This window comes from Dermatophagoides pteronyssinus, unplaced genomic scaffold (genome assembly GCF_027571235.1).
Source record: "Dermatophagoides pteronyssinus isolate colony J.1.1.1.1 unplaced genomic scaffold, Derpt_VIB-CSIC_2022.12 sq0017, whole genome shotgun sequence".
In the NCBI taxonomy this organism is placed as follows: domain Eukaryota; kingdom Metazoa; phylum Arthropoda; class Arachnida; order Sarcoptiformes; family Pyroglyphidae; genus Dermatophagoides; species Dermatophagoides pteronyssinus.
In genome coordinates, this window is record NW_027461541.1 from 813,251 (window position 1) to 839,021 (window position 25,771).

The following is a 25,771-nucleotide window of genomic DNA, read 5'->3' on the forward strand; positions in this document are numbered from 1 at the left end:
CAAAAAACAACAGCAACAACAACAATACAGGTAACCTTAGAAACCAACAGCAGCAGCAATGACAGAATATTCTGCCTGGTTGGCTGGTATTTTATGGGGGGTAAAAAAAACGAAAAAAATCTAGGCATGAACAAACGAATGAATAAATGCCAGTCAGAAAAACAAAACAAGAAGAAAAAAAATCATTAGAATAATAAAGATATGAATGAAAGTAAAAAAGGATATATATCCCCTTGATTCTCCAAACACGGTGTGCGTTCAATTCATATGCTGCAAAATAATATGAATATGGATCTCTCTCTCTCTCTCTTGGTTTTTTTTCCAGTTTGATATAATCATCTGGTAATCTGTTTATCATCAATGTTTTCATCATTTATCAATGTTCATTATTAATTGAAGAAGAAAAAAAAGAATGGAAAAAACATTGACAAAGCCAATATTATCATCATCATCATCATCATCATTGGATGATAGTTTAAGCAGCAGCAGCAGCAACAGCAGCAACAATGACAGTGAAAACAATAACGACAACAACAACAACAACAACAACAACAACAACAACAACAGTAGCAGTAATGAAAGTAATCAAACAATTTTTTCAATTCATAATGGTCAATATAATAATAATCATAATGATAACAATATTGTAATCGATAATCAATTGATTAATGGTGATGATGATGATGATGATGATGTAGTTGTTGAACAAATACAATCCAATAATGATCAACAACAGCAACAGCAGCAACAACAACAATCATTATTATTATTGAAACCATCATCAACATCAACATCATCAATATCGTTGGATTCAACAAAAACAACATGTTTATCTGAATTATCATCAATGAATCCGCAACAATCATCTTTACCATCATCAACGTTGTTGCATAATAATCAACAACAACAAGTATTACCACCGGTTACATATGAACAAATACAAAAAAATCGTTTTATACATGGTTCAAATATATTTGGTGAATCATTTTTTAGCCAAAATGAATTGGAACGTTTTTTTCCAAATCATAAAATACGTTTATCAATTATAACATGGAATATGGGTTCAAAACCACCAAATGATTATAATCAATCATTACAAGAATTATTACATTTGAAACCATATCAACCAATAAAATATGGACAATTAAATTTACCTGAAATATTTGTAATTGGTTTACAAGAAACACCAAATTCCGAAATGATTGTTAATAGTTTAAAAGTTGGTATACAAGCAGTATTAGGACCAAATTATTGTCTATTACGTTGGTCATCGGTTGGTGTTTTACATAGTTCAATTTGGTTACGTAGAGAATTATTATGGTCATGTACAACGGTTAATATGATACCAGTACATATGCGGCCAATGGCTGCTAATCGTATACGTACAAAAGGTGCTATTGCATTATCATTTAGTTTATTTGGTACATCATTTTTATTTATAAATACACATTTAACTGCACATGAAATTAATCTCAGGTCACGTATGAATCAATTGGATAAAGTACAACAGATTTTAAATTTAAGAAATCAATCAAAATCAAAATCGGAAATTAATTTAGCAACAACAACAACAGGAACAACAAACTCAACAACAGCAACAACAAATTCAATCAACAACAACAACCGTAATAATAATAAAAAAAATCATCAACAACAACAACAACAAAATTCATCAGAATTTATATTCTGGTTTGGTGATTTAAATTTTCGTTTAGAATTACCGATTGATATTGTTATGGATGCAATACGTCGTATTACGAATACAAATAATTCAGGTAATTGTTTGTAAATTGATTGTTTGATTTGTAAAATTTTTGTAAAATTTTTTTTAGAAACAAAAGATACATATCTACGTAAAATGATGCGTTCAGATCAATTAAGTAATCTAATGAATAGAGGTATTATATTTAATGAATTTAATGAAGCACAATGGCCACCACCATTTTTACCAACATATAAATGTCGTATTAATCATCCATTAAATGATTCATTTGATTCAAATCCAATTGATCATTTTGTTCCAAATAATAATAATGATAATAAACAGAAACAAAAATTGGAACAAAATTTTACAAAATCAATATCAATATCATCAACAACAACATCATCATCATTTGAATCATCATCCGAATCATCATCAACATCATTATTATTAAATAATAATAATAATAATAATAATTTTTCAACAAAATTAATTAATAATAATAATCATGATGATAATAATGGTCAAGATAATAATAATCATAATGGTCAAGATAATAATCAAGATAATAATAATGATGAAGTTACAATCATAACAACTACAACTACAAATAAATTATCATCAGTAAATAATAGTAATAGTAATAGTAATAGTAATAATAACGATAATAATAATAATGATAATATGGATGATGATAATATTGTAAATAGTTATAATTATGAATCTGGTCGTGTACCATCATATACTGATCGTATTTTATATCGTACAAAATTATCATCATCATCATCCGCAAATCAATTAATTAATGGAGATGATAATGATAAAAATAATGTTTTTATAAAATGTATTTATTATAATTCAATATCAAATATAATTAGTTCGGATCATAAACCTGTTTATGGTTTATTTGAAGTAAAATTAGATGCCGGTTATTATCCAATGTCAAAATTACAACAATCATCAACAACATCAGCAATGAAACATTTTACGCAATTGATTGATGAAATATATTTGGAAAAAGAAAAATCAAATAGTAATGAACAACAGCGACAAAAACTACAAAAACAATCATCATCATCGGGTGATTTAACAAATATAGAATCAATGAATCAGCAACAGAATCAAACAAAACATCGACGAAATCATTTTCGTCGTCTTGTTGATCGTCATGTTTTTAAAAAATCTAAATCCAAATTATTGAATGATAATAACAGCAGTAACAGTAACAGTAACGGTAATGAAAATGATAAAATTCTTGATAATCTTGATATAATGGATATGATTATGATGAATCAAAATGAAAATGAATCAACATCGATTGCAAATCATCGTCAATGGTCAAATCGTATTGGCCAATTGAATGCAGGTGCTTATGAACGAAAAATCTATATGGAAGGTATGCGTTTACGTAATAATCTAATGCAAAGTTCAAGTATGGAAGAAATACGTTATAATACAACAATTATGATGAATAATGCAGTGAATACTATACGTATGAAACAACAAAAAAATCAAAAATTATTAGAACAAAATGGTAATCAAAATCAACAAAATCAACATCAACTATTTAAATCACATTCATTAGAATCAAATCATTTTATAATAATGAATGATAAAAATGAACAACAACAACAACAACAACAACAACAACAATCAGCAAATTCAAATTCCAAACAACAACAACAACAAAAATCATCAGGAATAAGTAAAAAAGAATTGAAAAATCGTAAAAAAGAAAATATTAATGATCATAATAGTCGTATCTGTTGTATTATGTAATAATTTCCGAAAATATTTTCCAAAAACTTCACACAAACACCCGATACACACTCCTCCCACACAAAAAACAATACCCGGTAAAACAAAAATATGAAATTTTTTTCAAATTTTAATTTTTTATGTAAATTTTTTTGTTGTTTTTCGTAAAAAAATAATGAAACAAAATATTTTTATTCTTTCTTCTCTTCCTTCGCCTCTATTCTTTCTCTGTGATCTGATAATGACAAATTAAAAAAATTTTTTTGTTGTTGTTTTTATTGTTGAAAGGCTTTTTTTATATTTATTTATCTTGTTGTTGTTGTTGTTGTAATTTTTTTGCTCGAACTTGTGATTGTTTTTGAGCAGCGGTTAAACGTTGTTGTCCAGGTAATAATGATGCATTATTCGATGATGATGTTGATGATGATGACGATGATAGCGATGATGATGATTTTGTTTTACCAGATTGTTCATCACGAATACGACGTTCCATTTCACGTTTTTGATTAGCTTCTTCACGTTGTTTACGTATCAATTCTAAACGTGCTAAATCAGCTTTAGCTTGATCAGTTTTACCTTCGGCATGTAATTTTTGATATCGTTCTTTTGCCTGTTGTTTTTCAACTTCTTCACGTTCACGACGTGTTAATTGTACTTGTTCTATATTTAAATTTTAAAACAAACAAAAAAAATTAATTTTATTCTAGGGTTTTTTTTTGGCAAAACATTTTACATACCAGTTGGTGGAGCACGACGTGGATTACGATTTGGATTTTCAATTTCAATCAAACCAGAAACACCTTTTGGTTTGACAATTTTATTATCATCATCATCATCACTTGAATCATCATCGGATCCAGGTTCTCTTTTTTCTTCAATCGTATCATCATCATCATCACCTTTCATATGTAATTGACTCATTTGTTGTTGTATTTCTTCGGGTGATGAAAAATGACGTCGTTTTCCTTTGTGGCTAGCTAAAAAATGATTTGATTGAAAAAAAAGAAAATTAAATAAATTTGAAAAAACCCATAAAAAATTCTTTAACAAACTTTTTCTTGGTGGTGCCATGATTTATTTAGATTATTTAGTTTAAATTTATTTGGTCTAGAATCAAAAAATAATTTTAATTAAATGAAATTTTAATGATATAATTATCGTAAACACACAGACAAAACAGACAAAAAGCGTGCTTCAAAATACGCAACGTTGACTCAATCAATACTCAAAAAAAAATACAGTTGTTGTTCGAATACATATTCTATGAACGGATATTTGATCGAATATAAAAAAAAAAACATGAATCATGAAACAAAAGTTATGTTGCAACATAGTCAACATTAACCTAACCTAACTTGACTATAAGTCAGAGTCATAGTCATCATCAACCTAACCTAACCTAACTTGACTATAAGCCAGATTCACAATCATCAACCTAACCTAACCTGACTTTATATATTTTTTTTTGAAAAAATTTTTTTTTCTTCAAAATTTAAAAAACAGATGGAGCGGAATCACAATGAAATTGATGATGATGATTCATTTTTTGAATCATAAATTTTATTTTTTTTTTTTAATTTTTTGTTTGGAAAAACATAAACATAAATCAAATTAATGTTAAATGTAATTAAACATACACACACAGTTCAGGTAAAAAATCAGGTAATTTAATGAAAAATGTGTTTTTTTTTCAAATGAAAAACGAACGAACATATATTTTCTTGGTTAGTTAATCGAAAGAGAAAAAAAAAACAAACATAAATTATTCAAACAAACAAAATCCAAAAAGACAGAATTGGAAATTTTTTTTTAAATTTTAAATTTTTAAAATTTAAAAATCGATTTTCTTTCTGGTGGCACTTGGCAACTAATGATGATTACAAACGAAAAACCTACTAGAATGTTTTCTCTTCCCACTCAAGGAATGAAAAATGTTCTTCTTGTTGCTGTTGTTGTTTTTCCAGCTTCATATTCAGTTTGGATCATCAATAATTCTGTGTCGTTCTTTTTTTGCAGACATATTACGTTGTTAGTTTAGTCAAATTAGTCAAGTTAGTTTTGGCACAGGGGTTAAATATTCTTCATTTAGTTTTTTTAAACCAAGTTGAAACCAGGATTCAAAACATTTTCCAGAATGAAAATGTTATGGTCATTGATGATGTTGGTGATGCTGGTGATGATGATTGTATTAGTTGAATGTCGTCATCGAATATCATCATCATCATCATCAACGGATATTGATCAAATACAGAAAAAATTATGGGATTATCGTGGTCCGATTGGTGAACGAAATTGGGATAAACATTATCGTCATTGTAAAGGACGTTATCAATCACCAATTAATATTGAAATGGATCGTATTGTTTATGTACCAAATTTACAATTATCATTTATTAATTATGATAATTATCTTTATTCAATGCGTATGACTAATAATGGTCATGGTGGTAAGATTTTTTGGTTATTGTTTTAACAGCGTTTTGATGTTGGCTTGTTTGTTTGTTTGTTTGTTATTTTTTTCAAATTAGTAAAATTACATCAACCAAACGATATGATTGATGATGAACGTAATGATCGTCTTGGTTGTTTCATTACTGGTACAGCATTAAATAATGATATATATCGTTTTTTACAATTTCATTTTCATTGGCGTAATTCACATTCAAGTGGTTCGGAACATGCAATTGATGGACGTAAATTTACAATGGAGGTTTGTTTTTTTTTGATACTAATATTAAACATTAATTAATCCGAAAAAAAATTAATCCTTTCTTCTTCAATCAAAAACTCAAACATCAAAAACTCAAACTAAAATATTAGATGCATATTGTACATCAAAATGTTCGTTATGATAAAAATGAAGCATTATTTAATCGTATTTTAGCTGGTGATTTATTCACTGTAATTGCTGTATTTTTTAATGTAAATTATATGATAATTAAAAATAATGTTGATTATAAACAAATGTTTACTAATTACAAATTGATTTTTTTTTTTTGTTTTTGTTATAGGAAACTGATCATCATAATCATGATTTAGATCCAATTATAAAACATTTACATAAAATAATTAATATTGATAGTGAATATACATTAGAACAACCAATACAATTGAAAAATTTATTACCAATTGAAAAACAAATAAATTTTTTACGTTATTATGGTTCATATACAACACCGGATTGTCAAGAAATTGTAACATGGATTATCTATCCAAAACCATTGGATATAACATCCGAACAGATGCAAAAATTTCAAGAATTATTATTCAATACAACACATAATCATCGCCATCATCACCATCACCATCATCATCAGCATCATCATGAACATCAACATCATCAACGTAAACATCATCAATCATCATTGATAAAAAATATACGAAAAAAAAATCATGAAAAATTTCATAATAAAAATAGACCAAAACATGAACAGGAAAATGCGGATGATGCGAATGACAACGACGACGATGATGATTATTCAGCCGAAAGTAATGAAGATTCTACCAACAACAACGATAATGATAATGAAAATGATCTGGATAATGATGAAACATTTGGCTATTATCGTCATATACAGGAATTAGGTTCAAGAAAAATCTATGCACCAATGCAATCATATGGTACGAAAATTTTTCCTTCATCATCATTATTGATAATTATTTTGTCAATTTTGTTTTTTTCTGTTTTGTTTTTTGATTGATTGATTGAAATAAAAAAAAATCTAATTTTGTTTCACTGAAATATGAAAATATTATCGAAAGATGCTAATGATGATTTTAAAGCAATTTCGGCTGCTTTATAATTGAATTTTTGTTTTTTGTTTTTATCATCATTATCATGATGATAAAACATCATTTTGGATGGCGCCTTATCAACAACAACAACAACAAGGTGTGTTTTCAGATTTTAATCATCATAGTCATTTTCATCAACATTTGCAACTAATTCAATTTTCAATAAACTGAACATCAAACATGTCATGTTTTATAAGCCTATATTTTCTTTCATTTAAAGAAGAAGAAAAATTGATTGAACAGAATTTCATCGCCATCGTCGTTCAATTCGGGATTAATCAAATTTTTTTTATCCAAACGGTAAACACTGTGTGCGTGTGTTCGTTGAAAACGAACAAATTCCACAAATTCTTTATTTATTTTTATTCTTCCAATAACATCATTCATCAAAGACAGAATACGAAACAAAATATAAAATTCTTTCAACCAAACGAAACGAACCGAACGAATGAACGATGAAAATCATTCATCCATTCAATTTAATTTTCTTTTTACATTTTCATTCTTCTGATGATAGTGAAATATGTCCAAAAAAAAAAAATGAAAAAAATAAAAATTTGATTACAAAGATTCTATAAGTTTCTTGTGCGGAATTGATGGTTACATCATCATCATCATCTTCCTAAGATGTCGTCAATCGTTTTTTTTTCCTATTTCCCTACTTTTACTTAAATTCCTATACAGAATTACTTAATTTTTTTTCATTTTCATTTTTTTCGTAGAAAAATGAAAAGATGGTTGTTCCGGATCATAAAATACGCATGTGCGGTAACGCACAAAACATTAACCAAATTGAAATAGATTTTTTGTTTCTTCACTACTGCTACAATGTGTTTGTGTTTGTTTGTGTGTGTGTATTGAAAATAGATTGAGAATTTAAGAGAATATTCTTTCTTTCTTTCTGGCGTCTGCAATCAAGAATATCTATGTGTGTGTGTGTAGGTATCATATGCAAGGAGTTGACTCGTTGAACTATTTCCGATAAAAACAAAGAAAAAGAATCACGAGAAACAGAAAAAAAATCCCAAAATAAAATCCATGATCGATGTACGAAAATTTCATCATCAGTGAAAAAATGGTTTTTTTTTCATCTGTTTTCCTCGAATAAACAACAACAACAAAAAATCCAGCCAGTTAATCGATTGATTCAATTTTTGTATGATGATTTTGATAAAGAAGAAGTTCAGTGGTTTGTTTTTTTGTTTTGGTCATCATCATCATGCTTGGCCATTGTCCAGCTGACTGACTGATTGAGTGACTGACATTGAAAACTAAACAAATGAATGGAAAGAAAATCTTACGTTTAGGTTTACAGGCGACAGGGAAAAAAACAACATAATGAAGGCCACGCTATCTGCGCGGCCAGCCACCGATTCAAAAAAAAAAAAAGCCGGTCTTTTCTTCGAACAATAATATATCATCAATCGACCTTGTTGCGCTTGCTACTGCTATGATCATGATCAATTTGTAAAACTTGTGGCTCAAATTTTGTTTTTTTCCTGTGTGTCCTTATAAAATTGGTGTGCTTGGTGTGTTTATCATATTGGCAAGGAATGGAAAATTTCATTCTCGTTTTTTTTTATATACAAAAATAACATTGTTTCAAACAAACAAACAAACAAACAAACGACAACAAACAGACATCCATAGATGAATAATAACACTGTGTTATCATCAACATCGTTACCATCATCATTATTATCGTCGTTGTCGTCGATTATATTATGGTTACCCAGACACTAAATAATCAAAATGGACTCGTCGTCGTCGTCGTAGTTAGCATCGAAATATCGTTGTTGTTGCATGCTTTTATCAATCAACATCAACATCAATATATTTGATTGATGTTGATGATCTTTGGACCTTGTTAACAAACCCCAAAATCTACCAGTGAACGAAAACAATCCCTCTACCACCACCACCACCACTCCCCACTACTGCTACAACCAAAACAAAAACAGCAACAACAACAAACATTTGTTTTTTCTCCTTATTTCAATAAGGAAAGAAGAATATCATTTTTTTTTTTTTGCTCATCATCATCTTATCACCATCATCAACATCATTATCATCATCAACAACAAATTTTACTGGGTTAAGATTCTAATTTTGTCATCATCATCATCATCATCATCAAATTATGACCTGGAAATATATTTTTATTATTATTAAGTTACAAGAAAGACAAAAATGTCTTAATTTGCCAACAACAACAACAACTTGGTTATCCAAATGATGATAACAAACAACGCACCAATATCACTCAAGAAACCTGATGATGATGATGACTTAGCTACGACGACGACGATGATAATGTTATGCTATGGGATGTGATGTGAAAACTTTCTAAATTTAAAATAATTTGTTTTTTTTTCGGTTCGTAAAGTGACAACGAACTTTATTTGGTTTTTTTGTTTTTGTTTTTTGCTTTTGTCGGTTTGTCGGTTTATCAGTTTGTTTTACTTTCCGAAAATTGTCGTCATCAAGCGAAAAAAAATTCTCTAAACGCCTACGATCAATTTTTGTGTTATGAAAAAATTCATGATGAATATTCTGGTCTGTCACAAACACACACACCGAGAGAGAATTAACGAAAATTTATTTTAAGAACAGAATATATGTTTGCTATTTTAACGAAACAAACAAAGTAAGTAATTTTCCTGAAAAGTAATGAATCTTTTTTCATTATCAAATTTAAATTGATTGAATGATTTTCTCTCTCTTTTATTCACAAATCGACATTTGGGTAGAAATAGATATCATTATCATCCATTCATTGTTGTTGTTATTTTGAATGATTCGTTTGTTTTTTCCTGTTCGGCTATTTTGACAAGTTTGAAAATTATTATCATTATTTGAATGAGAGAAAAATTCATTGCATTGACATTCTGTATAAGTGATGTGATGTGTGTGTGTGGTTGGATTATTTTGTAATAATGCGTTGTTGGATGCTTAAACTCGAAGATAGAAAGAGAGAGAGAGAGAGAGAAAAGCAAAGCTTGCTGAAATCATCATCATATGAAATGTGATAACTTTTTTGACTTTAGATTGAACTTCTTCCCAATTTATTTTCTCTCTTTTTTTTGTTTGATTTCCTCTAGCAATGTTTTTCTTCTTCTTCTTTCTTATTATTACAAAAACAAATTCTCTTTACAAATTTTCAACAACAACAACAAATGGATGCTTAAATGGAGATGCAAAAAAAAAATGTATTCAATTCATTCATTTTATTCGTGTGTGTGATGAATGAATGAATGAATGAACAGTGAAATTGTCTTGTGTCTGTGTTGTTTGTTTGTTTGTTGTGTGTTGAAATTTGATTTCATTTTTTTTTCGGTATGCTAAACACCCGAAATAAATACCTGAAGCTAAATTCATTTTGTAATTTGGAAACAACCAAAAAAATCGAATCAGATTTATTTCATGTTGGACATTTGGACAATGTTTTTTTCCAAGTTTGATTTTCTCTTCTCTTTCTTCGATTGTTTGATTGATTGATTGATCTTTTTTTTTTTGTTTTTGACATTGATTTTTTTTTCTTTCCATTGTTTGATTTATCAATCAAATTCATTTTGATTAAACAAAACAAAACAAATGCCGCAACCGCAACGATTGATCACAATTGATCCGTCACAAAGTTCTTTCTTCAAAAGATTTTCGTGGTAAGTAATAGCTGAATATAACTGTGAAAAAAAATTTGAAAATTTGAAAAATTAAAAAATCCATTTTGCTTCTGGCAAATATCGATTATCATCATCGTTAGCTATTTATTTATTCATTCCAAAAAGAAAGAAAAAGAAAAATTCATTATCGGATGATGATGATCATCATTTCGTCAAGTTCTAGATCCATATGATTATATTTATAAAAAAAAGCTTATGTTTTTCAATTTGCTATAAACATCCAAACTGAATAATGAAGAAAAAATTAATTTTATTCAAGCTAAATTTATGTTTTTCTTTTTCCGAAAAAAAATTCATTCATTCACTTTTTCCCCCCAAAAACGATAAAAGTACGAACAGAAAAACAAAATTCATTTTGCTCAAAATGATTTATTCATTCATTCATTCAATTCGATTGAAAATAACCATCTTTGCAACTCTCTCTTGGGCCATTTCAAATTTTCATTCAAACCCAAAAACCAAATCTACCACATTTTTTTTCGCTGTTTTTGAAATGGTTATATATGTGAATACTGATTAGATCTTTTTCAGTTAATCAATCAATCAATCAATCAATTTGATCTATTGAATTGTTTGAGGCCAGTAGTTTTTTCCCAAAAAAAAAACATTTCAACAAGTTTCTTCAGACATTCAGAAGATTGAAAAAAAATAAAGTGTAAAATGATTATCCAAAATGGCCATTTAAAGGATGCTAGTTTAGTTTAGTTTAGTTTAGTTTTCACACCCATTTATTAACACCGCCATCGCCATCGCTATTATTTTATTGAAAAATAATCTGAAAATCCTATTTCGACAACAACAACAACTTGCAAAAAGTAAAAGTTACAATTCAAATTGCAAAAAGCCACATGATCAATCGGTTGGACTTTTTCTGTTTTTCTACAAGCTTCTTGCTAAAGATAATCGTCTTTAACAAAACAACAAAACAAAAAGCTAATGATAATTAAGAAGATTATTTTCACATTTTTTCAAATAAAGATTTTCTGGATTTTCTTTTAGTTATTTAGTTTAGTTTGACAAAGTGGTAACTTGAATTGGATTTTTGGATCAAAATTTTCAATTTGAAAAAAACTCCCAAAACAAAACAGTGTTAAAAAAAATCCTTTCTTCAGTGTGCCAGTGTTAATGATGAAATATATTATGTTATTGTTTGTTGTGTGTTATTTCAATCATCATCTGATGATTTATCTATGTTTGTTTTGTTTTGTTTTGTACGTGTAAAAATAAGAGAGAAAACACGTGCAAAACACACACATATAATGATGTAATCCATAAAGGTTGCTGCTGCTGTTTTGGTCATTATCATCATCATAAACATCTGCCTGTGATGAAAATGAAATTGAACTGAAAAAAGCACTAAACAAAGCAGAAAACAACAAGAAAAAGACAAAAGCAACAAATTCGTCCATTATCACATCATTATTCAATATTCAAAATTCAAAAAAAAAAACATTCACACATTGAATATAATTGAATAATACTTTTACTTTTTTTTTCAATTACTTTTCACTGAAAAAATTTCTCAAATATCAATCAATAAGCTAAGTTAGTCAGTAAGTAAGTTACAAGTGTTTTACTCTGTGTGTGTGTGTGTGTGTGTGTAGGTGGATATTGTTTTCATTAAACGAATTAAAATGTTTTGTTTGGTTGGTTGACACTTGTGTACACACATTACATAATATCTTTGCTGTTGTTGTTGTTTTTTATTGATTTTTTTTCAAAAAAAAAAACAAAACAAACTTTTAAATAGGTTATCAATGTACACAAACAAACACACCTACAAATCAAATGATCAAAAAAAACATTTTTGTCAAATTTCAATTTACAAGAAAAATTTTCACCCAAAACAAAAAACCAAAAATGATTCGTGTTACTTTTTTTTTGGAATTAAGACACTAACCTCTTTTTTTTCTTCTGTGTTTTGTTTTCAATAATGTCAATATGATGTGTGTGTGTTTTTCTGTAACAAAACACCTACGTAAAATAAAGAAAAATTTTTCGTTTTTATTTTGTTTTTTGACACAAATTCAATTTGGAATGATGTCATTGTTGTTGTTGTTGTTCCAATTTTATTACTTACTTGATGTTTTTGTTTTTGTTTTTTTTTGTTTCGTTGCTGCTTGGAACAACGAAAAAAACAAAAATTGAATTTTTAGTTTTTTTTTCTTCGATTGCATAACCTGAATTCAATGATGTTCACCTTTGACCTTTTCCTGATCGAAATAAAAAAATTGTTCATTCAGGTTTTTTTTCGCTTCTCGCTTATTCTAGCCTAAAGGTATCGAGAATTTCAGCCAGAAAAAAAAAGAATTTTCTTTTTTTACTGAAGAAAATTTTCAAAATTTCAAATTTCAAAAATTCAACATGCTGGATATAATTATAGATTATTTTTTTTTTGTTTTGATTCAAAACAAGATAATATTTTGCTGTTTTTCGTTTTTACATTTTGCATCCATAAATGGATGGCTGTTGTGTTTTGTCAAAAACCCTGTAGCTATTCCAGTGTAAATTCTGTTTGTTTTCGTTTTCGTTTTCGTTTTCATTCGTTTTCAAATCATCCTTATTTGGTTAATTTAATTTTGAAAAACAAAAAAAAATTTGTGAACAAAAATTTTTACTGAACGAAACAAACTTGAAATTTTTGTTGTTGTTGTTGTTGGGTATTATCATCAAACAACAACAACAATATTCACATGTGAACATTTCTTTAGTTTTTCGCTTTGTTTTGTTTTGTTTTACACCTCTCTGTCTCTGTCTCTAATTATGTAATTTTGAAATTTATCTTCCTTCATTTTGTTGTTGTTGTTGTTTTTGGGATTCCCATTCACAAATTTTGTATTATTAGTTTTATTATAGTCAATTTTCTGTATGTCTAATGATGATGATAATTAGCATCCTAATTATAATAATGTTTTTGAAAGTTTTTGTTTGTTTTGTTTTGCTTGTTACCATCATATTCCCATCATCATTAGTTTAGTTTAGTTTAGTTTGATTGACAATGTGAACAAAAAACAGTCAGAACAACGAAACGAAACAGAAACGAAACGAAACAAATAAATTTTTAAAGTGTAAAGGTCATTGCATCTTTGGTCCCAAACAAAATTCCGTTTCATTAACTTTTTTTACAAACATGAATCATTCATTCAATCAACCAATCAATCAATGATAATGAGGATTTCCTGTATTTTTTCTTGTTGTTGTTGCTATTCTCTCGATGTGTGTGTGAGTGTGGGTGCCTAGATGAATGAATGAATGAAATCAGCCACTTAAATCAATTTTACACTTTTTGTTTTCCCTGAATACTTTTATTGATTTTTTCTTTTCTTTTTCAAATCGATTTTTGTTTGTTTTTACAGGACGACAATGCAAATGAAAATATGGAATCAATGAAATGAATGATTTGTCATTGACATTACCATCATTACCATCATCATCATCATCATCGTTATTAAGATATTCATGCAATATCCCATCATCATCATCATCATCATTATGATGAATGGATTGACCATTCATTCTTAACATTGAAAAAACAAAACAAAACAAAATGAAATGATTATCATTATCTCCACGCCTACAACAACAACAACAACAGTAACAGCAGAATCCTTTTTCTGAACGTGAATCAAATTTCAATTTTTTCTGGATAAAAAACAAAAAATTTCACTGTGGTTATTACCTTGAAAAACATTTTTTTTTCTCCAACCTATATTGTCATCTACATACATCATCATCCACAGCATCATAATCATCATTAAAATTCATTCAAGTTTTTTTTTTTGAAACAAAGTCTACAAGTAAATTTGCAACTTTGAAAAAAAAAGAAAGAAAATTTTCCTTGAAAACTCTCTACAAACACACACACAGGAAATGTAATATTAATAGCAATTTGAGAAACAAAACAACAGCAGAAAAAACAATGAAAATCTAGTCGTTGGTTGGTTGGCTGAAAGCACAAAACGAAACGAATGAGAAAAATCCAGCCAAAATGATTTAATTTGAATCAAAAATCAAAAATCCAAAACGATAAATTAATGATGCTAACCGAATTGACAATATAACAGCAACATATGGATGACTCATCTTATCAGGCGTTAGACATTGAAATTTTTTTTACTACAACAAAAGTTGTTATGCAAGTTTTATTGATGCAAGTTTTATTTTGAATACCTACAGCTTTGAATATATCAATATCATCACCAGAGAGATAGATATAGAGAGTTGGGGAGAGAGAGAGGCTTTGATTTTGTTTGTTTGTCAAACCAGAAAATCACAAACAAAATTGAAATGAATCATCGAATGAATGAATGGATTCAGAGAATGAATTTTGATTGCACTCGATCATCAATCGATCGATCGATTGATCGATTAAGCAATTGATTAATGGTGTGTGTGGTTTGTGGAAACATCATCAATATCTTCAGCAACAGCAGCGAAGATGAATGAAAATTTATTCAAAAAAGTTTTAGTTGCTAGTGGTTTTTCTTCTTTCTTCGTCTTTATTCATCTTCTTCTTTGAAATTTTGTATCGGGATGGTCATGCATGATGTTTAACAACATTTTTTTTCTCCCAGTATCTATGTATCATCCATCCATAAAGATAAATGATATCTGTCTACCTGTCTGCTGTTTTCGTTTGTTTTCGTTTGTTTGTTTGTTCAACTTTAACTTGAAATTTTTAAACTAAACTAAAAACTTTGAAGCAAAAAACATTGATCATTTTTGATGATAATGATGTATGTTAGTGGTGTGGTGTGGTGTGATTCAGTTTGTTGTTGTGATTCAAATTGATGAAACAAACAAACAAACAAATAACATGTTTGACAACAATTTTCATTATCAACGTTTTCTTTTTAGTTTCTTCAGAATGGATTCCATAAGAATTTCTTCAAATTTCATTTCATCATTCATCATTTTGATGATGTAAAATGAATTTTTCATCATCATCATCATCTTATTTGTGTGCCAAATTGATCCAGGATCTTATTATTATTGTTATTATGAATATTCAACAACAACAACAACAACAACAAACATGACAACGGCAACAACAACAACAACAAATGGATCATTGATCCATGGTAATGGTAATAATGATAATCGAATATCGATAAATGATCAATATTATCATCATAATCATCATAATAATCATCGAAATAGTAATAGTAATAGTCAATCGAAATCGATTTTAAATCGATATGAAAATGGCCATATATTTCAAAATAATTCAAATATTCAAATATTACGATCTCAACAACAAGAACAACAACAACAACAACAACAACAACAACAACAATCATCATTATCTAATAATAATAATGATAATAGAAATAATCGATTAAATTCGATACCGATAAAAAAATCGATTGTATCGATACGTTCAATAAATGATATGATTAATAATAACCATAATCATAACCATAACAACAACAACAACAATGGTACGATAAAATTATTGAATCAAAATGATTATGATCATGGTGATCATCATCATCATCATCGAAATATTCGTTCATCAAGTCAAAATATTGAAAAAATTATTACTAATAACAATAATAATAGTAAAAAATTTGGCAATAGTTTTTCAAATTGGTTTAATCAATCATTTACTACTAATAATAATCGTAATAATCGATCCAAATCATCAAATAATATTGTTAATAATTTAATTACAAATGATCAAGATGATTATAATTATTGTAATTATTGTTGTGATAATTTATTGATTGATAAATGTGATGATGATGATGATCAAAATCATTATCATTCTATTGATAATGTCGTTGATGATAGTGATTTAAGAATAAAAAACAGTAAAACATTGAAAAAACCAAGACCAAAATTAATGATGATAATGTCAACGACATCGACAGAATTATTCACTAATGATAATGATAATAAACTAATGGAAGAAAAAAGAAGAAGAAAAATATTTGAAGAAACTGATCTTGATGAAATGATTCAAATGGATGATAATGATAATGTTGATGATAACGATGATGATCATCATCATTTAACAATAAATTTGGTTAGACAAAAATTATCAACATTATTTCGAAGATCAAAACCATTACCACCACCACAGCCACCACCGATTAAATGTGATAAATGTGATCATACAAAATTAATAGTTCCTAAAAAATTGACAAAAAATTCAATAAAACGTTCAAAAACATTTTCAGTTTATTCAAAAATTTTTCATCCTAATAATCATCATAAGGTGGATCATCATTTGGATGATGATTCTACAATCGATTCAAATCATCATCAACAACAACAACAACAGCCATCAACAACAACAACAACAAATCAACCATCAGGTACACCATCTGCTAATTATCAACATTCATTATTATCATCAACAACGATATTCTCTAATCATCATCATAATCATCATTCAAATCATAAACGATCTAGTCTTGGTGATCGTAATTATCATCATCATATAAATCTCATTCCAAATTCTAATCATAATCATCAGCAACATCAAGAATCATTAAAATTCAATAATTATCATCGGTCAACCAATGATAAATCATCATCATCATCGAATGATAAAATGATGATGACGAGGTTAAACTCAAGAATTCCATTACAACGACAACAATCAAATCCGGTTCAATCAACAACAACAACAACAACAACAACCGGCAGTATTAACAACAACAACAACAACAACAACAACAATGATAAAAATTTAAATAATCAAATAAGGCCATCAGCATCTATATCATTTTCATCATTATTTGTATCACGATTAAAAAAACAATCATCACAATCGATTCAAAATGTTGTTGTTGTTGAATCATCATCAACAACAACAACAACACCAACAACAACAATATCATTGTCATCTTCATCAACAACAACAACAACAACAACAACAAATAGTGATAATCAAAAACGATCAAAATATGAATCAATAAAGAATGATAATGATGATGATGATGAAAATTCTATTATTCATTGTCAATCACCATTGAATCAAAATGATAATGATAATGGTGTTGATGATGGTCATCAAGATAAAGATATTCAGATTGAAAATGATAACAATGTCGATAAAGTCGATAATGATGATAATATCAATATTCCATCAACATTTCATAGTTCATTAACACGTGCTGTTATGAGAAAACGACGACCACAACAACAACAACAACAACAACCAAGACAAAGACATTCAATGAATTTAAGAAATTCATTTATAATTCATAGAAAAAATAATAATGATGATAATAACAACAACAACAACAACAGGAAAAGAATAACAACAACAACAACCGATAATAATAATAATATTCGTCAACGACAACAACAACAAAAATCAATATCGGTTGTTGATTTAATATCAAAACGTTTATCATTACCAGCTGATTTACATTTACCAGCATCATTTTTAGCTAAAATTGAACGTGAATTAGATAGAAAATCAGATGAAAATAAATTATTGAAAACAAATTCCTATGATGATAATGCGGATGATACGAATGATAATAATTTTCTAGCTAAATTACTTAATACAGATCCAAATAAAACAATTAGTCGTAAAGTTCGTCGTGAATCATTGGTAAGTTTTTTGGTTGGCGGTATTTATGGAAAGTTTTTGTTTCTAAAAAAAATTTCTTTTTTTCATGTTCAGAATGGAATCGGATTCGGACGGTTAGAAACATATACAAAATTAGAAAAACTTGGTGAAGGAACATATGCAACTGTTTATAAAGGACGTAGTCATTTAACAAATCGTTTAGTTGCATTAAAAGATATCAGATTTCAGCAGCAAGAAGGTACACCTTGTACTGCAATTCGTGAAGGTAATGTTTTTAAAATTTAAAATTTTAAAAAAGTAACTGATAATTTCTTCATCATTTTTGTCATATATTTAGTTTCATTATTACGTACATTAAAACATAATAATATTGTTACATTACATGATATTATTTATTCGGATAAAATGCTTATACTTGTATTTGAATATATGCCACGTGATCTAAATCGTTATATAACTGAATGTCGTGATTTAATAAATTTATATAATGTAAAATTATTTATGTTTCAAATGTTACGTGGTTTAGATTATTGTCATCAAAGACGTATATTACATCGTGATATTAAACCACAAAATTTATTAATATCTGATCGTGGTGAATTAAAATTAGCTGATTTTGGTTTGGCACGTTCAAAATCAGGTAAATTTCCTTTTAACCAAATAAAAGTATTGATTTTGATTGATTGATTTTTTCTTTTGTCCAGTACCATCAAATACATTATCAAGCGAAGTAGTAACATTATGGTATCGACCACCAGATGTATTGAATGGTTCAACAAATTATACAACATCGATTGATATTTGGGGTGCTGGTTGTATATTTTTTGAATTATTAAGTGGTGAACCATTATTTCATGGAATGTTTGAACAAGAACAATTAAATCTAATTAATCAAGTTTTCGGTAATGAACCACAAACATTATCAACATTACCATGGGGTATTAGTAGACGTACAAAACGTTTAAATCAATCAGCTGCTGATCTTATGTTTAATCTTTTGATGGTATGTTTGGTTTTTTTCATTGTTTTATTCAAATTTCTCAAACTTTTTCTCTCTTTAACACTTTCACACACACACCAAAAAATAGTATGATCCACAAAAACGTATGGAAGCAAATCGTGCAATGATGCATCATTATTTTTCAACATTAGATCCATTAATATTTAAATTACCTGATCATTTATCAATATTTACTATTCCAACAATCGTATTCTATCCGGATCCCGGTATAAATAGTAATGGTTGTAATGGTTCTTCGATAAATATTGATGATAATGAGACAATGTCCATTTTAAATCAATCAAAATCTGATTCAACATTATCATCATCAGCAACAGGATCAGTATTATCATCCACAACAATATTACCACCACATCATCCACAGCATCATTTTCAACAACAACAACAAAAACCAATTGAAAAACAAATTGTTCGTGCTACAATATTACCGGCTAATGAATTAATAACCGAAACAAAAACAATAAAATTATTATCTACAACAAAACAAATATTATCGGATAATAATGATAATAACAACAACAACAACAACAAAACCAATATTATTGAAGGAATTGATGATTCTTTGGATGATAAATTGAAATTTGAAAAAATTTCTGTAACAGCAAATCAACCAGATCCAATATCAACATCAACATCGACATCAAAATCATCATCAACATCATCATCATCATCATCATCGACAACATCATCATCAATGACAATTGTATCGAATGTTGATTGTAAACAATTACAATCTAAATCAACAAATTCATTATTGGTAAATAATTTGGGAAATTTGCCCGAAATTTCATTAATCAATTCAAATAATATGAATAACCGAAATAAAAATATTCAGCAAGATCGTCGTAATCGATATAGAAATCAATCAAAAAATCAACAATCATCATCGACATCGTCATCAATACAACAACAACAACAACAATTATCACGTTCATTTTCATTATCAACAATAACAAATCAATTATTACGTAATTTTCGTTTAAATCGTAATCATAATTCTATTGATAATATTATAAATAATGATAATTATGACGATATGGAATCAAAGATCATCAAGGATCGATTAATTGATCAAAAGCAATCATCAAGCAATCAACAACAACAACAGCAACGAAGAATTAAATCCAGTTCAAATCTAGTTGGCTCAATTTTGAATGAGGAACGGTCAAATACAAATAATTATCGACAACAACAACAACAAACGATAATGAAATTGGATCCGAAATCAACAGCAGCCGCAGCAGCATCTGCATTATTAAGAAAATCACAATCACGTTTATCCTGTACATATCTTTCATCACTTTGAATGTTTTTTTCTTTTCTTTTCTTACTTTTTTTCTTTCTGGTGGAACCAACTTTTTTTTGTTCAACAATTTTGCTCAAAATCTTTTTAATGGAATAATAAAAAATTTTATTTATTTAAAAACTTCTTCAATAAATTTTTTTTGAAAATTCCCGGCAAAAACTTTTCCCAAAAAAATAGAAGCACCGTGTTATTAATGGACACCACTGCCACTACCACTGTTTGTGTGTATGTGCTGCTTTCCAGAAAAATGTTCGAGAAAAACAGCCTCGAACATACCACTACTACCACTTGTTTTGTTTTTTTTCACTGCCAACTCTTCCATCTGATGGCCGGTTATTGGAACCAATTTCGAAAATTCGATGAGCAACATTATTTGTAAATTCGAAATCCCTTGAAAAAAATCATTTTTTGGACATCGTTCTCAAATTATCATTATCATTATCGATCGATCACAATGTTTAATTTAATGCGTTCAGCTTGGAAAATTTTGGATGAGGTAAGTTTGATTTTGATTTGATTCGATTGATTTCGATTTGATTGATAATTTGAATGGTGATTTTCGAAATTAGTCATTGAATAAAAGAGAAAAAATCGATACTAATCGAATGGATCCAGCATGGAATCAACAATCACCATCACCATCATCATCACCATTGAATCCGGGATTTATTGAATCTGGTCCATCATCATCATCACCATCAATTGGTTTACCTGTTATTGATAATATGGAACAAACAAATATTCCATTTGATGATCAATTTACATTAGAATTATCATCAAGATCAGCATCATATGGTTTAGGTTTTATTGAACAACCATGTCCTGATTGTTATATGAGTGTACCATCATCATTTATGTATAATGTACCATTGATTCGTTCACCGGTTATTATTGCTGAACCACATTCCATTTCAATGGATGATCTTACATTGGAACAGATTAAAAAATCTGTTCAACCAATTCAACCGATTCAGCCAATTCAACCAAAACAACAACTGCAACAACAATCAATTCAATTGAATCCGGTAAAAATGATGAAACAAACAAAACCGGTTGATCCACGAACTTATGGACCATCAAAACGATTGAAAATGGAAACAAACAAAACTGGAAATTTGATTGAAAAATCTGTTTCAATGTTTGATTTGAAACAAAATAATCCGATTGAATTACAACAATCAACATCAACATTATCAATGAAAAATGTTGTTGATGAACAATTGTCATTATCAATTGTATCCAAACCTGTCGAAAAAATTGATTGGGAAAAAGAACTGGAATTGATTCGAAATAATCGTAAATATCGTATACGTAAAGATAAAATTGAAATGAATAAACCATTACATCCGGAAGCAGATATTTTTGGTGAAAATGAATATTCCGATGATTCTTATTCTGATTATGATTTTGATTTCTATTGATTTTTTGTTTTGTTTTGTTTTTTCTGTTGAACATTCACTGCCAAATTTTTGTATTCCGCTTTTGTGTTTAATGAAAACCAGAACAAAAAACTACTTTTCCAATTTCAAAAATAAAAGAATAAATAAAAGTTTTGTTCAAAACAAAAAATCCGTTCCAAAACCCGTTCCAAATTTACAATTTGAATAAAAAACACTACCACCCAATGAATTTCATCAACAAAGAGTTCCATCTTGCGGTCGGTTAAAGGAATTAATTTCGTAAAATTTTTCTCAAATTTCAACACTATTATGTTTATTTATTGCTTATTGGATTTTCATCCACCAAAAAATTTTCCTGATTCAATTAATCAATTGATTCAGGTTGATTTTGATCATTATCTATCGATGCTAAATGAATCAATCACAATGTAAAGCACTCAAAATGAAGTGACGACAATTTCAGTTGTTACTTTTTGTACATACCTGAACCGATTAGGTGTATTTGGCCAAAAAAAAAAAAAAAACTGTAGCCAATGCCTGTGTTCTTCATACGATACACACATGTTCAAACTTGCAAGCACATAAACGTGCGGAAGCAATTTCGAAATAGTTGAAACTACGAAAAAATGGATCAAAAATCCAAATTAATCGTTCCAATTCCCGATGATTCTGTATTCAAAAAACCACAACCAGTGGCGAAATGGTCAAAACATCCATTTGTATTTTCCAAATCACCAAATGATCGTGAATCATCATCATCACCAAGTTCAATTGATGATGATCAGGATGATGATCATGATCATGATCATCATCAAGAAATTGTATTCAAACCAAGAAGAATTTTACCAATAAATTATTATCGTAATTATATATCGGCACAAGCATTTGTACATTATGATTCGGATATATTTTTCTTAATCTATTGGGATCATATACCAATATTAACACAGATAAAAATGTTACGTAAAATTGTTGAAAAAATATTAAATATTGAAATTGTTGGTTCATTTGATCAACAAAGTCGATTAACAGATGATCATACATTACTTGGTTATGAATCAAATAAACAATCAAATAGTTCAATTGGTTTTATTATAAGTGAAAAATATTATTTAGATTTTCAACCAATCAATGGTAATCGTAAATTTATTATTAATCGACCACCATTTATTACTGTACAGAATTCAATTCTTGAACCATCAACAATATTGACATCGAAAAAATTACAAGGTACTACTGTTCAATATTCGGATGATGATGATGATGATGAATCATTAGATGATTATTATTATGATGATGATGATGATGAAGATGAAGAATATGATGAATCAATCAAACGCTCAAAAGATCAAGATTCACATAAGTTTAAAAATTTTTTAGATGATAATGGTAACGATGACGATAGCGATGATGACGACGGCGACAATGACGATAATGGTGATGACAGCGACAGCGACTGCGACGACGATGATAATGAAACAAAACAAATCAAAGAATCCAGTAATCCAGTAAAACTAGAATCATCACCATCATCATATGGTAATGGTAAAATGATAAAATTGAATAATGATGATCCGAAAATTGAATTGCCCACAAATATCCGATTAACCGATATAGCTGATGAAAACGATGAAAATAATTTGAATCAAACAAAACAAAAATCTAATGGATTAAAATTTAAAATACGTCGTATTTATCAGATTGATCTGACAAACCCTGGATCATTTTCATATGGTAAATATGAAATAATCAATTTGACCGATGAAAACGTAAATGATTCGAATGGAAACCTTGAACAAGAAATAATTCAAATTGAAGAATCCGGTGAAAACGTAAATGATTCGAATGGAAACATCGAACAGGAGGTAATTCTTATTGATGAATCCGATGATTATTCAAACATTGAACAAGAATCATTATCATCATCATCATCATATGGTAAAAGTAAAAAAATGAAATTAAACAATAAACCTATTGACAAATTGGCTAAAAATAATACAGAATCTATCCCGGTTATAACATTAGATTCTGATTCTGATTAAAATGAATGAATTTTTTTTTTTTGAATTTCCATTAACAGTTATTACAATTATTCTTATAACAACCAAAATTATAATTTTTATTTTATAAAAATCCTGAAATAAATAAATTTTGAAATTCTACCCTTATTTTGTATTACTATTGGACCACTATTTTTATCTGAGTGTCTGTGTGTTATTATTACCCTATTACCCTATGCTTTGCTGCTGCTGCTTTTTTTACACGTTTGTTATGGAATTTGGGTTAAAATAGACCAAAAAAAAAGGTTAGCAAAGTTGTTTTCGATTTTCTTTACCGGTCTAGTTTTTTTTGTTAATTGGATTAATTGATATTAATGGTGATCATGTTTAATTTATTGCGTTTAGGAATGAAAATTTATGATGAGGTATGTGATTTTATTCAATCAATTTAACATAATTGATAATTGATAATTGTAATGTAACGTTATAACGAAAATATATATAGGCAATAAATCAAACTAATGAATCCGAATCAGTATATGAATTAACACAAACACCAATTGAACCATTGAATCCAATACCTGGTCCAAGTTCACATATTGAAATAAATCATCCTGTTAATGATAAATTTATATTGGAACTTTCATCAAGATCAGCATCATATGAATTAGGTTATATTGAATCACAACCACAATCACCATTAACATATCGTTGTATGAGTTTATCATCATTTTTTGAAATGAAACCGGTTATTATTAAAAATCCACAACCAATTTCAATGGATGATATTACTATTGAAAAGATTAAAAAATCTGTACAACCAATTAAACCATTTAAAGAAATTACATCGATTCTATCGAATCCACGAATGCTAAAACCAAAAGCACCAATGGCTATACAGCCAATTTATCCACGTAATTTAACACCTGAGCCAATTTTTGAACCAATTTTCGAACCAATTCTTGAACCGATACCTAAACCGTTACCTAAACCAAAATCTGAATCTAAAACGGAAAAAATAACAGAACAAAAACCAGTACAAACACCAGTAATTAAACCCAAAAATAAACCAATACCTAAACAAGAATTGAATGAATCATCATCATCATCATTAGAATGGCTTTCAGAACCAGAATCATCTGATTCGGATGATTTTGAAGTACGAGCCGAAGAAATTTCATTCAATTTTTTACAAAACCCTGATTCAGATTAATATTTTTTTTTTTTGAAAGAATATTTTCAACAAACAAACAAACAAACAAAATTACCAAATAATTTCATTTAAAACATCGACAGATGACAGCAAAACATGTTTTTTTTTCAAATGAAAAATTTTTCCCAATAAAAACCTTTTTTTAAACACCTTACCTTCTTTGATTGTGTGAAACAGACTGGGAGAAAGAGAGTTGCCCAAACTTGGCAAACTTAATTCCAAAAACAACAGAAAGCAAGAGAAACAGAAACGAAAAAACTTGTTCGCCAACGCAATTTAATAATATCCACCAATTGATTTATCCATCCATCCATCCATGGATATTACATTTTGATCATGAATTG

General features: G+C 28.3%; 6 protein-coding genes across 7 annotated transcripts; 5 read left to right on the forward strand and 1 right to left on the reverse strand.

Moving 5' to 3' along the window:
* The first annotated feature begins 345 nt into the window (after positions 1 to 345).
* Positions 346 to 3,738, forward strand: LOC113799757 (uncharacterized). The gene is made up of 2 exons (XM_075822493.1): positions 346 to 1,775; positions 1,833 to 3,738. The coding sequence occupies exons 1-2, from the start codon at positions 413 to 415 to the stop codon at positions 3,479 to 3,481; spliced, it is 3,012 nt and encodes a 1,003-aa protein (XP_075678608.1). The 5' UTR covers positions 346 to 412; the 3' UTR covers positions 3,482 to 3,738.
* Positions 3,573 to 4,675, reverse strand: LOC113799767 (28 kDa heat- and acid-stable phosphoprotein-like). Its single transcript, XM_027350459.2, has 3 exons — positions 4,513 to 4,675; positions 4,198 to 4,437; positions 3,573 to 4,120 (listed from the first exon to the last, which is right to left on the reverse strand). Exons 1-3 carry the CDS (start codon positions 4,529 to 4,531, stop codon positions 3,762 to 3,764), a joined length of 618 nt encoding a protein of 205 aa, XP_027206260.2. The 5' UTR covers positions 4,532 to 4,675; the 3' UTR covers positions 3,573 to 3,761.
* Positions 4,676 to 5,227: 552 nt separating this feature from the next.
* On the forward strand, positions 5,228 to 7,161 carry LOC113799758 (carbonic anhydrase 7-like). The gene is made up of 4 exons (XM_027350449.2): positions 5,228 to 5,907; positions 5,989 to 6,170; positions 6,281 to 6,382; positions 6,472 to 7,161. Exons 1-4 carry the CDS (start codon positions 5,595 to 5,597, stop codon positions 7,159 to 7,161), a joined length of 1,287 nt encoding a protein of 428 aa, XP_027206250.2. The 5' UTR covers positions 5,228 to 5,594.
* Positions 7,162 to 8,855: 1,694 nt separating this feature from the next.
* LOC113799769 (uncharacterized) lies at positions 8,856 to 20,960 on the forward strand. Of its 2 annotated transcripts, none has more exons than XM_075822394.1 (6): positions 8,856 to 9,902; positions 14,295 to 18,508; positions 18,581 to 18,752; positions 18,825 to 19,127; positions 19,192 to 19,490; positions 19,576 to 20,960. In XM_075822394.1, exons 2-6 carry the CDS (start codon positions 15,974 to 15,976, stop codon positions 20,812 to 20,814), a joined length of 4,548 nt encoding a protein of 1,515 aa, XP_075678509.1. In that variant the 5' UTR covers positions 8,856 to 9,902; positions 14,295 to 15,973; the 3' UTR covers positions 20,815 to 20,960. The 2 variants fall into 2 exon arrangements, with proteins under 2 accessions (XP_075678509.1, XP_075678510.1); XM_075822395.1 differs by lacking the exon at positions 8,856 to 9,902 and adding an exon at positions 10,427 to 10,917.
* Positions 20,961 to 20,971: 11 nt separating this feature from the next.
* Positions 20,972 to 22,273, forward strand: LOC142645650 (uncharacterized). Its single transcript, XM_075822396.1, has 2 exons — positions 20,972 to 21,310; positions 21,384 to 22,273. Exons 1-2 carry the CDS (start codon positions 21,269 to 21,271, stop codon positions 22,233 to 22,235), a joined length of 894 nt encoding a protein of 297 aa, XP_075678511.1. The 5' UTR covers positions 20,972 to 21,268; the 3' UTR covers positions 22,236 to 22,273.
* A 2,283-nt stretch (positions 22,274 to 24,556) lies between these two features.
* Positions 24,557 to 25,574, forward strand: LOC142645658 (uncharacterized). The gene is made up of 2 exons (XM_075822431.1): positions 24,557 to 24,639; positions 24,720 to 25,574. Exons 1-2 carry the CDS (start codon positions 24,589 to 24,591, stop codon positions 25,425 to 25,427), a joined length of 759 nt encoding a protein of 252 aa, XP_075678546.1. The 5' UTR covers positions 24,557 to 24,588; the 3' UTR covers positions 25,428 to 25,574.
* The last annotated feature ends 197 nt before the right edge of the window (positions 25,575 to 25,771 follow it).